The 18041-nt window shown below is 39.1% G+C and overlaps 1 protein-coding gene across 2 annotated transcripts in view; it reads right to left on the minus strand.

Annotated features, from left to right (window-relative positions):
• pdia5 (protein disulfide isomerase family A, member 5) overlaps positions 1 to 17821 on the minus strand; it is a 65900-nt gene extending 48079 nt beyond the window's left edge. Inside the window, exons 1-3 of one of the 2 annotated variants that reach the window (XM_032568134.1) lie at positions 17627 to 17821; positions 5873 to 6002; positions 2124 to 2211 (exon numbers count right to left, since the gene is read on the minus strand). In XM_032568134.1, the coding sequence (XP_032424025.1) occupies positions 2124 to 2211; positions 5873 to 6002; positions 17627 to 17797 (389 nt within the window). In that variant the 5' untranslated portion in view covers positions 17798 to 17821. Of the gene's footprint in view, positions 1 to 2123; positions 2212 to 5872; positions 6003 to 15473; positions 15540 to 17626 lie in introns of those variants that run through there. The other variant, XM_032568135.1, reaches the window with a different exon arrangement.
• Between the last annotated feature and the right edge of the window lie 220 nt (positions 17822 to 18041).

The raw sequence follows: 18041 nt of genomic DNA on the forward strand, positions 1-18041 counted from the left end.
AAATTCCAGAGGAATGGGAAAGGGGCAGCCGGCCCTCCATTTCCTTCCTGTGTGAGATCATCCATCCCACTGGTGGAACCCGGTTGGCCAACACTCAGGTTGCTGTCATCTGTTCAAAGTGTGTCATTCTGGCCTCGGTGGCCGTCTTCCTTGGCAGTGCCACCAGTTCTCACGCTGCGAGACGCTCTCTCCTCTCCTTCTCCCTCTGTCCGCCATGAGCTCTCAGCTGGGGCTTTGATTCGGAGCCAGCCCGTTTGAGATGATGGAGAATTGCGCCAACTAGTACAATGCTTAGCTAGAGAGCCCTGGCATTGGGTCCGCGTGTCCTACAGTGATAAACCCGGTTAACTCTAACTCCCCCGGCGGGTGTCTGGGACGGAATAAAATTCTGCTTAGCATTAGCACTCGCTTTAATGTTCTAAAGTCGGTGAGGGTAAAAGAGTGAAAAAGACTGAGCGAGGCAGAAAGTATACACTAAAGACGGATATGCATCACAGAGTGCCTTTGCACTGAAACACAGACACCGGCACCTTTGACAGGCCCTTCAAAGTATTTTTGAATTTGGCTCTTTCTGCCGTCCACCTCGTCTTCGGTCTCGGACAAGCTTGAGAGAGATTGTGAATGCTGGAATGAGTTCTAGGTGTCGAAGGGGACTTACTCCCTTCCTCGTTGTTTCTAGTGTTATTATACATTCTGTTCTCTCTTCTGAGAGCAGAGTTCATGCAGTTGATGGGTTGACAGGTATAAAAAAGAAGATGGTGAAACTGAGCATCAGAAGGGCAGAAAGAAGAACAATAAAAAAAGAAAAGAGTCAAAAAGTCAGATCAGTGGGGAGCAAAGTAAGACGTAGCTTAGAGGAAACTATTCTCGTCTTTGTCTGTTTAGCATTTTAGACTTCTGCTGCGTGGTTTGAAACAGGTTTATGACACGTGAAAATCAAAGCCAACGTTGAAACAAGGATCGTATTCTAGCTGAGACGCTCGGTTTTGTCCAAAGTTCAATAATCTGAACCATACGAAAGGAAATTAGTTGGTTTTAGAGGTGCGCCGATTTATTGATGCGGATTTCCTTCATTTCAGGAGATCGGTGGTCGGCCTATACTTACGCGTGAAGCAGATCTAATCTATCTCAGCAAAGGGTCAGGAATGCACCAATCCATTTTCTTTCACTGCCGATACCGATATCTGATGTTTGGTATCGGCTGATACCGATCCACATAGGGGTGGGTGACATAGAGTTAAAATTTTATCACGATATTTTGTGGTTCTATTGTGGTAACAATAAAAGTGAGAACTACTTATTACTTCTGTTTTAGGCAACTCATGACAGTAGTCATGCAGTCACATTAGCATGCAGCCACAGAAATAAATATCGCTCTTGGAATAAACAAGAAATCCATTTGTAATACGTCTCTATCAAACACCAGTCACATAAAGAAGTGTGATTTGTATCCCTAAACTGCACACAGTATCTAAATTCAATCATATTTGCAAATTTCATTGGTATTTATTGATGCTCTCTTTGAAAACACTGTGGAAAATCCCAACAACACAGACTGTTTTGTGTTTTTTATACACTAACTGGAATTTATCAGAACAATAAATCAGAATTCTTATCACGAAAAGAAATTTGTCATGATGAACCATACGATTAATGCCCACACCACGGTTTCAACAGAAGCTGCTTTAAAGCACATAATATATTCTCAGAAAATAGGAGACACTCTGTAAATCTTAAAAGACGATGCTGAAGTAGCTTGTGTGGCAGTGACCATGTTAGAGAAACATTAGGTATGATTTGTGTTTTCTTTTTCTTTTTTTAAATAGTGTATGGCAAACAAAGAAACTGACCGAAAGCATTTAAACAAGTACTGCATTAGACCCAGAGCTTCATCTGCTCTATTAAGGTCAAGTGGGCCTTCTGATTGGCCCTTTACAATAGAAACTGTGGAGAAGAGCCATTTACCCCTCAGCGAATTATGAATTATGACAGAAACTACTTTTTAGAGTTGGTCAGAAAATTTCCCCGACAAAGAGAGTGAATGTGTGAAAAGAGCATGGAATTAAGAAAGAAAGAAAAAAAAAACAAAGAAAGAGATTAATTCCAATCATCCAATTACTTACCCACAGTTGACCCACGCAATGGTCCCCTGGCCCTTCACTGTTTGGGCAACGTCAGACAGCAGTTTCAGATAGAAGTCCCCCGATGTAGCTGCGGACAGAGAATAAAATGATCAGCCTCATTACCCAAACAGTTTCACAGCCCAGACAAGACGCAGATAACGCCGTCAATTCGGACAAAAAGACTACGGGTTGGATTACAGCCGGGGGGATCGGCGTTTCGTTGAAGCAAAAAGGTGAGAAAGAAAGAGCTCGCTAGGTTTTGGTTAGAGCGACGATGGAAGAGGATTCATGAGACGGGTCTAACACAAGCGGCTCGAGTTACGTCCACTTTCATCACCGGACAATAGCGTCAATGTTCGGAAGACGGGAAGATTATGCTCGGACACAAAAGGGTGGAAACAGGACGACTTTTTGGGAGTACGAGGATGAAAATCACGCAGGTTTCTAGGAGCTATACATCTCAGCAGCTATATAATCAGATGTTATGATTGTTTTGTATTAACTCAATCAAAGCAGTCTGCTGGAGATTTGCTCAATCTCCTATGTCAGAGATTTAAAAAAAAACAACAACCAAGGTGCACATTTTGCTTTTTGTGATAGGGAAAAAAAGCCAACGCGATATAATACGCACTGCATTATATCAGAATTTTATCAGATATGGCAAGCAAAGTGGATTCCTCTGAGCAAAGCAAGCAAAGACATATTCTACTCCTTAATGCAATTCATCATTTTTACCCTCCCACTGAAAGCAGCGCGTTTTGTTTAGTGTGTGAACCGAATGCGTTGTTGTAATGGTCCAGGTCCGGGGTATTTTTAGATGCAGAGACACTATCAGCATTGTTCAGGGCCGCACCCTTAAAGATGACCGCAAAACCAAATGAATTCATTATCAGTTTATGACCCTGTTGAGTCCAAGAGGTCTGGATATGCTGACTAGCTATAACCCCCGACTATAATTGGCAATAAAATCGGAGCTGCGCTGTGACATTAATGTTTGAGTTGTACATTTACTCTTTTTCAAGTAAAGGTAATGTTCGCAGTTATGTACTAGTTTGTGCTCGTCTATCATAAAATTCCAATAAAATATTTTTTTTTGTGGTTGTGAACTAACAGAATATGAGAAATTCAAAGGGTATGAATACTTTTGGACGTTACCACACATATTCTTTAATGATTGTTTTTATTGTAATCAATGCATGCAGTAGGAAAATATTTCCAAGCTAACACCAAAACAACTAATTCTTGCAATGGTCTAGTCAATTTTCAAACATTAATGAAATGAAAATAATATCAGTACTGATGACGCTCGTCAACCCTTCGCTCCAGGTGAACAGTCTGGGTGTTGTACTCTCTCATTTCGGCCTCATGTTACTTATATCACCTGCATATTTTCACTTTTGTAACATTAACCAACTTCATCCCGTCCTTTCTCGTCATGCTGCTGCCATCTTTGGTGAAAACGCGTTTAGGATGCCAGAGGATAAAGCGTCTAAAGTCCGAACAGACTTCAAGTTGGGTGATTTTCTCATAAACTGAAATTCTGCACAATGTATAATGTACAGCCTAGGAGACGAAACCCAGGGGTTAATTATGAGCAGACATAAAAGCAATAAAGTCGCATAAAAATGTTCTTAAACCTGCCAAATACACTCTGTGAAATTAGCCACCGAGCTACGTTTACCACAAAATGAATGTTTGAGGAAACGTTTAGTCCCACATTCTGTTGATTAGTGCACAAATTCTGTGTTAATCAGCAGACTTCATGCAGCTGATGGAAATATATATTACCTCTGTTATGATTTCATTTCATAGGTGATAATAAACTCAACTACTCAAATTTCAACTCATCAATAAGTTAACACATTGTGGTTTCTATTGCATTTTTAACACTTAAAGAAACAGACTAATTTTTTCCAGAAGTTTAACTCATGAGGACTTAAAATTAGACTTATTTTTGTTTAATTGCAGTTTAATATTGTCCACACCGTTTCTTTTATAACCCACATAATAATGGCTTCTTTTTATTTGTATTGATCATGCCAGAGACAGCAGGATGGTAAATTCTCTGCATTTTGTGTCTGTGGCATGCAATAAGAAAAAAAGTTAATATTTAGTAATATAATTAAATAAGAATAAATCTTTTTTTTTTTAAGGGAAAAGTTGCCACACATTTTTTTGATTAGCTAAGAATAACCATCAGATTACGATGGTGAATAAGGGTCGGTGTAGATAGAAAAATAAAAATGAGTCATTTTCCACCAAACATCCTAGAAATCTTGGAATTAAGTGAAAAAACTTCTAGAAAAAAATACAATTTCTGCAACGAAAAACTGGAAATTTGCGCAAAAATACTCCCAGAAATTTTTAAATGAATCGGAATTTTTCTTGGGAAAAAAAGTGACAATTTTTTTGTTTAAAATTTGCAGGAAATAACTTCGCAACTTTAGCTAGTAATTTTCTAGTTTTAAAATTTGAAAATCGTCTTTTGTAACTTTTGTAACTCTGAAAATATGTGAAAGTCAAAAATTTTCAACGTTTGAAACTTCCTAAAAGGCAAAAAAAAAATTCTGGCAAATCCTCGTCTTTTCAAACTCAGAAAGTCCTTTCAAAAACATTTCTGAGATCAACTTAAAAATTTCTAAGCTTTTTGGAGGACATTTACTCTTCCATTTTTTTTGATTTACTACTGCTGCAATATGCTGTCGTACCAACCAGTGGCAATCTTTTTTTTAATTTTATTTTATTTTAAGCTAGTGGCAACCTTAGTGTTGAAGTGTGCTAATCTTGTCATGGTTGGGATGAGGACTTGAGGTGAACCAATGCTCACGACCACGACTCTGTAACGTCACTGAGACTTGATGTTAAGAGCCAGCTGCTTCTTATCCTGATAACTGGGAATCTTAACTTGACCAGCGGCAAAAGCCTGAGGAAATCTGGTCAGGCTGGTAGGTTTTCCCAGCAGGGCCGTCGCACTTTACATTTAATTTCCACAACTCGTCATTGAAACGTTTCTAAGGTACAACACTGCTGTCAGTCGTAGCCAAATCTTTTGAAGGTGACTGCTGCCAACTGATTTCCCATAAAAACATAAAAGTTAATTTAACTTCCCTGTTCATTAAATTACATTTTCAACAGTTTTTTTCTCTTGCTTCAGAAGAATAAATCCCCCACCACCACATGATAATAAAGTTAGCGTCCAATTTATTGCTTCCGATTTGGCCGCTGAATAAAAGTCTATTTTACGGCACTGTGGAGTAAATGCCAGAGTTTGAACAGTCCATGAATTCCCAATTATTTAAGCAGTGAGTTCGACTTTTAAATCAAGTGCGGATCAGGAAGTTCTCAAATCTGAGGCCAAATTTAGCAGCATCACGATCACTGAGTGTGGATGTCATAAAGAGAGCTATGAACAAATACAGTTGGGAGCAACCCAATCTCACTAGATAATCCAACCAGCAATTACTACCAATGCAGGAAATCTCAGAGGGAAAAATAAAAACACCCGTCAGCTGCCAGAAAGAGAGAATTTGTTCAAATAAATACTTTTGTCTGTTTACTGTATGGGAATTGATATGTTCTCCCAAACCTTGCTGATGTGAAGGCATGTCACATAGTTAGGGTTGTAAACATGCGTTGAACCCAAACCAATGAAAGATGTCAGATTGCATCCATTGATCTAGCAGCTACACTGGAAAACCTGTCGGCTGAACAGACTTAAGGATTCAGAGTGGGCAGCTGTTGTTTCCAACCTGTCTTAGTGTAGAGCACCAGGACATTGGTTCTTGTCCTGAGCAGCTTCTTGAAGTCTTTGTGGTCGCTGACCTTCTCTATGAGAGGAGACACCTTCACAGCTGCCAGCGACGACGACAGCACCAGCATCTGGGGAAGCACACACGAAACACACAACTGGTCGTTAAATGCTATACTCGCTGAAAGAAAAACGTCCAGAACCCGGAAACCAAAATCCTAATTTACCATTTCCTTCTACGCCTCAACACAACTTCAACATTTTGAGCATTCAGTCAGAAGGAAATCGATGCCTGAATTCATATTTCTTAGGGAGGAGGAAGGTTTCTTGCCCCGTAAAAAGAACCTTCTGGAGACACCCTTCAACAAGTGGGAGTTTTTCATCAGATGCTAGAAAGTACTTGAAAAGAAAAGTGTACTTTCTACATTTACACAGACCGGGTCAAGAAGAGAGCTGGATCCATAGCCATGGATCCCAGCCACCCGGGCCACAGACTGTTTGTGCCGCTGCCATCAGGCAAGCGGTACAGGAATATACGGACTACAACAAATAGACTGAGAAACAGTTTCTTCCCCACAGCCGTCAGAGCCATTACTCCCTGCCGCCCCCCCCTCCCACACATATCATAACCTCGCAGTCACACATACATATCCCCCACCCCCACACAGCCATATTGTTCTGCACTTTGCACTGTCACATTATCTGTACTTTGCCATAATTGGACCTGCTGCTACTTCTTTGGTGTGGTTGAGTGCCTTTAGTTAATTTAGTTCTATATATTGTTATTATTATTATTGTGTGTTTGCTTATTTATACTGTATATATTTGACCTTTTGCACGGGAGCTGCAATGGAAATTTCGTTGAATTCTGTTCAATGACAATAAATGCTATCTATTCTATTCTATTCTATTCTATTCTATTCTACAAGCGAAACTATGTCTGTGTTTGATGGAGCTATGAGAGGAAGTTTAAACATATCACAGCAAAAAAAGATGTGGTTTGTCTGCTGCTTTTTGGAAATCTCAGATTTAAGGTAGGGATCTACTTTCACTAAGAAAAGCACACAGAAACCGCTCATTTATGACGTTAAAACTCTTTCAAAAAGTTGCTTCTGTACAAGTAAGTGTTTTCTCATGGTAACCATGGCTTCAAAAACTCCCTTTCTTTGTGTGTTTAATACTTACGGAATATTAGGACCATTGCAAATAAAAATAATAATAATAATGTGCATGAACTTCTGCCAAAAAACTCTATTCTCTGATGTTGAAAAGCCATAAAAGTGAGGGAGAAAAAAAAGTTCCCAGGATTAAAGGCAGATATTTACGATATTAAAACGAGGACGTTCCTTGACATCGTAAATTCAGAAATTTGTAAGACAAAGTACCATCAGAGAAAGCAAAAAAAAGAACTTTAATAAGTTCTCTGACATTATAAAAGTCAGACATTTGTGACCAAAAAATGGACGTCCTTAAGGTTTAAGTAGTAAATTTAGAAGATTGGTATCTGGACATTTTCCAAAGTGTAAGTAATAGATCCTGACTCTTTTCCTGAATCAAAACGACATTTCAGGAGGTCAGATCACCATGAAAGCCTCGAATGAGATCCGCCTGAGACAGTGAGGAAGAAGCTGCAACTTGACCCAATCGCGTCCGCACCTGGGAGTTATCGTTCTATTCAAATACACTATTCATAAATACTGAGAGGACATTTGGCGTTTTTTCTCTGAATTCACAATTTCAGAAAACGTCATTTTTTTCATGCAAATATCTGACTTTACAATGTAAGAGAATGTCCTAGTTTAATATTGCAAATATATGCGCTTACTCAGAGAATGTCCAGTTTTTTGCAAATATGGCTTTTGGTAGAAATGTATTCCTTTATGATCACTTAAGTTTGTTTTTTTAATCAATAATAGCCCTAACACGGAAATGTAAATACTTTTCCTTGGCATATGCGGTCCGTTTGTTAACAACGTTCGCTGAGAATGTCATGTCAACTGCCTCTTTAATTATATCTAGATAAAATACTTGGAAATCATTCTTTTTTTGAATATATATGTACACAAATTATGTACACATAGGCTGAAATAAAAATACATTAATACTTCCAAATGCAAAGTATGTTAAAGTAATTTGTTTTTATGAGGGAAAAAAAGCTTTTAATTCACATTTTACACAACATTTATATCTGAAGAACATAAGTGACGTCTTAAGCTGACAGTACTGAAAAGAAACTGACTTCAAAACCTGCAACAGGCAGGTCCTTCACAATTACCAGTAGTTGAGCAAATAGTGTGAAACTTCTAATATGGCAAACAAAACCCACACCGTGTGGCTTGGACTTTAATCAAAGATGACTAAAGAAAAGAAGACTGATTACACTCCAGCCACATAAAGCTATTTCTTTGCATTCTAATCCTCTGCGCGCCATCAGCATTCATTAAAAAGCGCTCCGTTTCTGCCTACGGAGAACTAAATTAGACACCGAACACTGTCTGCGCGCTTAGCGATCCAGCGGCCTTATGAGTGATATCACCCGGAATGAAAACAAGCACCTGTCAGCCTCGTTTTCTACTTTAATTCCTAACGAGATTTCCCCCTCCGAGGTGCGAGTGCCGTGAATCTTAAAAGAGAAACTTACATCAAAGCACAATTTAAAAATTAGCACAAATCTATGGGCCTCGATGAAACAAAAATGAAGAAGACAAAAGCGGATCTGTGGGCTTGTTTTAAAAATAAATAAAAGGAGTAATGGAAGGCTATCCGCGCTTATTAAAAGTTAGCATTTCTTCACAGACTTACAACCACTATACTTTAGTACTTGCAGCATACTCACACACAAGTCATGTTTATTTTTTTAAAAAAGACCTTTATGACTACAGCTTGGTTGAGCGACGAATCACTTTCAGTTCGTAGAAAGTGCCAACCGCTGCATCCAGCCATATGGCAACACGAAAGGCACGCCATTAGTCTTACTGAGTATAATTTGTGCTCAGGTGTGGTGTTTTTGTCACCTGTGTGCAAGTGATTAAGTAGCCGTGCCAACAAGGTAAACATAAGATGTTTTGGTGTCTGTATGGGACCCGAGAGGGGAGCGCTTGGCAAAGAGTAGTCTCATTAGTGGCTGGCTAGGGGACATGTTTCAGAGGAGAGCAGTCTGTGGTTATCAGTCAGTGGCAACAGGAGCTAGATTAGAATGAGATGAGGAGAGAAGAGGAACATACACATCCCACAGGAAATAAGCTTATTTCATTTTGACTTGATTCCCAGTCAGGAACACAATTGTTCCTCAACTCTTAAAGGGGACCAATTATGCAATGTTGTGCTTTTGCACTTTCTTGTACTTCCATTTGGGTCTTTACTGCTTCTAGAAAGAATCCAAGTGCTAATAATCAAAAGTTCAGTTGATGTCTGGAAAATGAGCCATTTCAAAAACCTCCAGATTATTAAGTCACCATCAGCAGGCACTGTTACCTAGCAACCCCAGCTGAGCGCGGCCCTGCAGAGCTTTGCTCACTTCAGCATTAGTAAACAAGTGTGTTTGGTCAGGTGCTATAATCGCTATATGCGCTGTACAATGGCTGCTAGAAAAGACAAGTGTTTTGTTGTCAGCTCCAATGAATATGTGTCCATGATAAGTGATAAGGGTGGCTATCTATCATATCCTTTATCGTGATAGAAATTTTGGCTTAGTTGTCATTCTTAATTTCAGTTATTCATGGTAAATAAAAAACAAAACTGAACGTATGATCAGAAATGTTTTTGTTTGGGGTTTTCTTGCCGTTTTCTCCACCGTTCATTTTATGAGAATATCATTAAATATTGTTAATTTCAAAAATATGATTAAATGTCATCACCGCTGTACCACCGACAGAAAGGAAAGGGGATGTAAGCTAGGCGGCTGGACTGATACAATTTACAATCAGTCTACAGTTAACTCACACACTGTGAATAATGTTAGAGTTGCTACCTGTAACTAGTCCGGCTCCCTGGCTGTGCTGGCAGTTTTGGGGTGTCTAAATCGCTGCCAACAAAAAAGTCCGGTTCATCTCCAAGACGACGAGCAAAATATGCGTCCAGTTTTTGGCTTGTCCTTGCTCTCTTTTTTCCATTTTTTCCATCCTTTTCACTTTGCCGCTCCATGGAGCTCCACTCATGTTAACTTAGTCCGTAGAAATGCTCTAACTAGTTTGCCATCTGTTTCCAAGTGACTGATGATGACATTGGTGGACGGCTGGTGACAAGCTTTACCCAGAATACACTTGGAGACAATATGGACGACCCACTTGTAATTTTGCGTGTCATAAAGTTAAATGTAAGAGTGGAAATAAAGCCAGTCATGTAGCACAACACTTTATTTAATATTTTACACCCACTATGTCACTACAATCTGTCGGTCTTGTAAAGTTTTTAGCAACCATGAGTCAACTCTAACTGGGCACACTTTGGCAGGCCCTGTTCACATTTCTTCAGAAATGTTCTACTTATATTCTACAATTCATTCTTGGGGTCTAAGTTTACGTTGCAGAGAATCTAATCCCAGCATGTGAAAGAAATGTGCTAACTTTCTTCCTCCCACACTAACCACAGCCGCTACCAGACTTAATAAGGAGTTATTCTTGAATTTGACAAGAACCAGTGAAGATGCACTTCAAATATCTATAATCAGAGGAATACAGTGTGCTTCTATCAAAAGAGCCTAAGTGCTATGAAGGTGGTTATCAGAATTCATTATAAATTACTAAAACCCCTCCATCCATAAGCCTGCATCTTTCATCCATTAAGGTACAAATTCAACACAGAAAACATTTTTAAACCTTTTAACCCCAGGTGTGGGTGTTTGATTCTTAGGAAACCACATTTTGATGAAGCCACTCAAACAGAAATTTAACAATCACCACTAATTAGAATTATGTTAGCCCAAGTAGCCTTTTTTTTGTTGTTGCTCACATACTCATTATGAATTACTTAGTCTGACATGTTCAAATGCTCATTCGACACATCAAGGTTGCGGAGAGATAAACAGCCTGCTGCTGAAGTGTCTTGTTCTATTAATGTGGAACAGCTCTTAACACTGTACCATGAAATATTCAGAGCGCCGGCGCCTCCTCCTAAAACGGAGGTACCGAAGAACGACACCGTTGTCGTCGTCAAGGCGGCGGTTACCGATGGCTGTGATAAAAATGTCTTCCATCAGTTGAAGGGTGTGTGTCATCCTTCAGTGACAGATGTACAATGATTAAAAAAACAACAAACAAACAGAGGGCTGACAGTTTCTCTATTATACATGGAAAGTGACAGGCCAATTCAGAAGCAGAATTACTGCAATGCTCATGATTTCATCTAAGGCTTTATCTCCAAGCGGTTCATGCATACGGAGGCAGAAACGGATTAATTCAAGGCTGAAATGAATGCATCTGGGAGCACATTGGCCATAACGATATGCAGCTTGATTTATACAAGCCGAGAACAGCCACCCCGGATATATATATTTTTTTTACCAATGACAACATAATCGATAACTTCGAGCCCGGTAAGCCTTTTACATTATTTTTAGAGGTGGATTAGTGGATGATTTTCAAAGCTTCTACATTAAAATCATCCAGTCAGTCAAATATCTCTGATGGATCTTTGTTCACCATCTCGCATCTAATTCTGTAAGAGCCACAGCTCTGAGGCGTTCCATGGAAAACTCCTGAACGATATGGTAATGGTTCAAGACTAGTAGCAGGAAAAGAACATAAAGTGTTTCACTGTTTTACTAGGGGTCTGTTTCTACTTGTTCAAAGCAAAACAAGTCAAGAAAAGATAGTCAAATGGTTTTTTAATAATGAACTTTACTAGTAATTGTAATACACATTGTGAAAATGGTCTAAAGATACTATAAAATTAAGTACAGTGGACATAATACAATGGATGCCCAGTATTTGTGGGGGTTACAGCTGAAATCAAAGAATACTTCAGATCCCCTCTAACAACACCAATAACTGCCTATTTTAATAGTTCAAACATCAAATATATCTTCATATGCAAGGTTTGACCCTGTGTATTATAAGCCTGGCGGGCCACCAGGCTTTACTTGCAGTTTATTACCTGATCAAGAAGGTAACTTAAGGTATATTTGGCTTCTGAAGAGTGAATTTAGTCAACTTCTTGATGTACTTGGGTTATATAAGAGAAGCATTTAAAATAAAAAAAATCCTACTATAACATCTGTTAAATGTGCACATTACAAATCTGGCTTTGATTTTTTTTCTTTTTTTAAAAAAGCTATAAAATCTTGTGTTTTAGTTTCCCATAAGCCATCTGGGAGCACATCAAACATGAGAAACAGTTTGCTCTGGTCAGATAAGACCCAAACTGAACGTTCTGCTCTGCAAACAAGTCGGCAGGAGTGACGGAAATCAAACACTCCTCGTAACCTTGAACACACCGTCACCGCCACGTCGTTGGTGGTAGCATCTTGATGTGGGGAAGCTTTTCTTCAGCAAGTCAGAGTTAATGGGAAGATGAACTGGAAATGGCTTCTAGAAGCCACATAAGACTTAAGACTTGTGCGAATGTTCGTCTCTCTGCAAAACAAGCACCATAAGCACACAGCTAGAACTAAAATGGAGAAATTGATATCAAAATATACAGTCTACATCTTGACTGGTTCAATTGAGAATAAGTAGCCAGACTTGAAAATTTACGTTTAAATATGTCATCTATGCAATCTGACTCCCTTTGAGCCATTAGGCAACAAAAAAATAAAAGTTTTAGTAAATCTAGTAGACCTTCAGCCTCAACTAGAAGAAAAGGCAGATCTGCAAAGTATTGATCCAAGGGGTGAGAATACTTTTTTTTTTAAAAGAGACTATAAGTACAATTTGGTTTTCCAAATCAAAACTTCCTATCTCTCAAAGAACTCAGGGATGACCCACCCTTTAGGGGTCAGAGAGGAAGTTAGACCATCTGGCCGTTTAAAGAGCTCAAAAGAAACATTTGTCATGACGCAAGAGACAATTTTCCCGGAACATGTCAAATCCTTAATCCACACAGAGAAACATCAACATGATGTTGTGGAGCAGGAAAAGGCTGACTCATCATTTCATTTATCAAAACCATAAATTACGATCTATTTCACATGGTATGACAAAAACTAAAAAAGGTCACTGGTCTGTTTTTATGTTCCAATCAATCCAGATTAGATAAGAAAAAAAACCTCATCATGGATATGTTATATATCTGTGCAACATTTTTAGTTAAAGAGAAATAAAGCCGTAAGACGAATTACAAAGTGTCTATTAACGCCATGTGATACTGTTCTGGGTTTATGCAGATCGCACCTCGGCCCGTGAACTGAACGTTTTGCTTTACCGTCTCACCAGGCGAGGATATCTAGCACAACTCTTGGCCGCGAGAGCCGCTACAATGGTGGTGCGTTTCATTACAATCTCTGTCCTCCTTATCACCACACTGCCTAGCACAAGATGCGGGTCGGAGTGACTGACTGTCGCGAAGGAGATCAATGCTGGAAAAGATAAGGAGGGCGCCACAATTTAGTATAGCCGTTTAAGTAATTTTTCACGCTGTTACCCACGATAGGACACGCGGGAATACTTAAACGCAAGAGAAAACGCTGCAAATTTATGCTAAAAATTACGTTTTGTTTTTCCCCGTCGATGGATTGTGTCAAGAGCCGTTACGCTGCTCTCCAAACATTTTGACTTGTTCTTATTTTTGTCAACATTACATGATGAAAAAGAAAAAAACAAAACAAAGTGAATGAATCTCTGCCATCTGGTTTTTAAGCAGATTACAGTGCAGTGGAACAACCAGACCCAGTGAGACACAACGCTAAATGTCATCCGGCTTCAAAAAACTGATGCTTTTATCTCAAGCCCTTTGTTTGTTAAAATGTCCTTCTTAAACTGAGTAAACTGTTCCTTTCCTAGTCTTATCTGCTATATAAGGTGTGCCGCATGCTCTGCAATAAAAAGCAAAACGGGATGCTATGTGAACAGAAGATAACCATTCTCCATCTGTAGCTTCAACACAAATCACCTTAATGTTTCTCAAGCATCTTCCTTAACTTTCAGCGCGAAGTGAATTTTGAATGCCCCAACAGCTGTTGGTCTGTACGCCTTCAAACTGTCTAAGCCACTTCTGTTTTGCTGTGCAGTTTCTTTCCTAACCACATTCTTAACAGCAGAGATCCTTTGTTTAAAACCACGCCTGCATCTGTTTCTGCAATCGCACGTTTATTGGGATACTTAAAAAGCGAAAAATTACGGCAACAGGTGAGCTACACGTTCACTGTGAAGCGGTTGCCCACTGCTTTCGGTGATAGAAAATGAAATGTACATCCTGTACCCTACAGTTATATAAATTGGTTAGTGGACATTTTTGACTTACCTTTTCTCTTGAGATATCAGTCTATAGTTTAATGCTTTGAACTGTTTTAGCTTTTCTGTCAATATGTTTAACACCCAAACCTTATCAGTGACACAGATGCAACATTTGACACGAACAATCCAAGTAGCGGCTGTAAGCTGGTTGATTTATTGGATTATTATGAAAAAATTTTTTACAAACTTTTATCTGGTTTCTGTCTCAAGTTTTATTTCTATTACCTTACATACATTTTACTTTTTGATTTTATGTCTAATTAGGTTTAGGTGCCTCTCTAAATGTTCTGCAATTTTTTTTCTCTCCAAGTTTACATTTTATATTTTTGTGAATGTCTGTGAAAAGCAGCATAGAAGAAAAGCATTAATTCAACCATCTCTGGTGGTTAATAATTAAACATGAGATTTTCTTTGAACAACAATGACTGCTTTATTATTGATTGCTTTGACGAATAATCCTTGACCTCATCCGGTTGCCAAAACTCCTCCACTCTCCATACAAACCTTGCCCCACTACACTTCGTAGTCACTCGAATAATCTGCTTTTTTTTATACACAATATGTGGAAGTGTTACGACCACCTGTGACAGTCCAGAGTAATCTCAGGTTGGATTTCTAGTGTCTGGATGTGCTTAAACAAAATATAATACTTGCAAAAAGGGATGCACTGATGGAAATATTTTGGCCAATGTCAACAGCCGATATTTATATTGCTTTTATAGCCGATATTTACCGATATTATATATTTTTCTCCACCCTTTCAACACCATGAAGGAAACGAATGTCGCCATCACGGACAACGACCAAACGCTTCCCTTAATCCTGCAGAAACAAACGGCAACAAGACGGAAATAAAAGTCGATTATTAATTTCGATTCAGTTTACTTATCGAACTAATACAGATATATATTGTAGTCGCTTCATCCCTTTCTGCAGCTTTACTGGCTTTTCAAGGTGTTATAAATGCCAAGCCACAGCCCAAAAACATGCGTGTTAGATATAATATGGGCCGATATTAATGCAGTCACGACATGTAAAAGGGAGAAATCTCAAAACTCTTGAAACAAGAAAATTGTCAAATTCCTTATAAATTCCTGCATAAAGATGAACCTTCATATTCTTCACCTAAAGGGTCAACATTATCATTCAAAACCAAGATTGGGACAAGAGATGATCAATAAAAGTATTAAAAACCAAATATTTTCTACTTACTAAGTTGATTTTACGTCCCCCAACCATTTTTCCTGCATCGTCTATTGCTGACACACACTCTGTCAATTATAGCTAAGAGTGAGTACTCTAACTTTATACAAATGAATGTCTTTCAGCTCCAAAGAGCAGTGGCCCATCGCCAAGATAACAAACACTGCCACTGCCCAAAAGCATACAGAGATGAGTTTACAGAAACACCCATGCATCAACAGTTTGTCAAAGCTGCAGCACTACAGGAAGCAGACCCGGAAAGCATTTGTTTGTTTTAAAGATTGGTTTACAGCTGTATGAATACCAGCCTGTATAACCAAATTGAATCCATCATATTTAATGTATTTTCAATACCAGTGTTAACAGATTTTTTTATAAAATTCTGTTTCGGGATTGTTTTTTATTATTATTATTATTATTATTATTATTATTATTATTATTATTATTATTATTATTATTATTATTTTAGCCTCCATGTTTCATTCATTTTGGAAAAAGAAAATTCAATTAAAATCAACTTTCTCGTTCTAATTTACACCCAAATCCTTACATTAGCGAACAGCTTCCTTTTTGACCTCATTCACAAGTTTTGGATGAATTTCATAACTAAAAACAACATTTTTGTGAACTAAAAGTAATTTTTTTCTTGCTTTGTTGCAACAATGTGTCTCGATAGAATAAGTTTTAGAGTTCAAAAGTTTATTTATCTTTACATTGTGCTACACTCATAAGGAAATGCTTTTGTGGGTCGAGTGGTACTGAACCACAAAACACTGTTCTGTTTTAAAATAGCAAAATCCTGTTTTACGACAACTTGCTCGCTCAACCACAGAGGTGATGACGCCAGCTTTGCTCCAAATGCAAGTCATGAAGGAGGAATGAGGAACAAGAAGGAAAAAAACAACATTTTCCACGTTTGTTCATCTTTTTATTATATAGTTCTTAGATGAGACTCAGGTAAAATCAGTATGGATTGGTAAAAAAATAAATAATTTTAATTAAAGAAAAAAAAAGTCAGCCACATTCACCAATGCATCTCTACTCTTCATACCGCTATCTGTTGTTTTCTGCCACAGGAACTATGCGTGACATATCCTTTGAAAACGGCTGTTAAGATGCAGTCACAGATAAAACAGTAAGTGTTTTATCCATGTCAGATTACAGGCCACAGATTGAATCAGTATTCTGAACAAAACGGGGAAAAAATATGTCGAAATTGGAAAATATCAATCATTTTCTGACATTTTAGGGAATAAAAACATAAGATTCTCCAGAGGCGGGTAGAGCAGCCAAAACTTGTACTCAATACTACTCACGTAAAATGTATGACACAGTAAAACTACTTTAAGAAGTTTTAGCTTCTTAAAGCCAAAACTTTAAAATAAAAGTTACTTGAGCAACTTTGAAATAAAAGTTGCTCAAGTAACTGTAACTGAGTAAATGTAGCTCATTAGTAGCGACCTCTGAGATTCTTATATTCCAGGCTTTTCCACCTCAGGTCTTACAATATGAGACATCGTATATTTTCTTGCCAGTTACTCCATAAACCAAGCAAGGCCCACAGTACTGCTGCCAAAGGCCACTTCTGTTCAACACTGATACACTGCGGTGTGCTAATGGAAAAGTTATATACTTTCATTTCCCCGCCTGACGAGCTGGCAGGGCTGAACAGAGCAGAGCAGTTCCTGAATACTGCTTGTGTGCCTCAAAGTAGAATGTATGTACAGTAACTAAAAGTTACAGGTTAACTATCCCAGTGGTTCGGCTTGCGGTGACTTTACTGTTTTCAATGAACGCCAGCCGGTTCAGACGCCGCAGAAGAGCACAGGAGACCAGAAACCCGCCCTCTGTCTGCAGGTAAACACACAACACTAGCGACAATGCCCGCCGTGACTGTACGGTAATAACAGCGGGGGGTCTGCGTGGGCACGAACTTCACCGAGCGGCTGTCAACTTCACCTCCCGAAGCCCCTGCGCGGAGAGAGGCTAGGGAGACATGCTGGAGACTAGACCGATTCCGATTCCTCATTCTCCTCCTCCTCCACCAAAGGAAACGCCGCGCGCCATCTCCCCCCCCCCCCCCCCCCTCACGCGCGCGTGGAGCGACACGCAGAGCTCGTGCCGCTCCATGCGACACAAAACGGACGGCCAAGCACACTCACCAGCAGCACCAGCGCGAACATTGTCGCCTCTCTCATCTTTCTCCTGTAGCGGATCCAGGAGGCCATGATGCCGTTGCCACGTCTGGATACGCAGGCGCATTCGGATTTCCACGGATTGTAGGGCGAGGCGCGGAGCACCCTGGGAAATGAAGTCCTTGTTCTAATTGGCATGGGAAGGACATAGTATGCACCTGCAACCTGCCACCCTGAGCTGGCCCAAACACCCCGCCGTTCTCTATCTCTCCAGTCTGAACACGGTAGACTACATGATAAATGCTTTTTAGCAAAATATGGCAAGACGTACTGGCATGTAATTACATTATAGCGGGTAATTAGTACATAGATTTTTATCTATTTATTAATTGATAAATTAATAATTAATTAAACGGCCTGTTTGGACCGTTTCTTTCAGCCT

The sequence above is a fragment of the Xiphophorus hellerii genome, chromosome 7 (assembly GCF_003331165.1).
Source record: "Xiphophorus hellerii strain 12219 chromosome 7, Xiphophorus_hellerii-4.1, whole genome shotgun sequence".
NCBI lineage: Eukaryota > Metazoa > Chordata > Actinopteri > Cyprinodontiformes > Poeciliidae > Xiphophorus > Xiphophorus hellerii.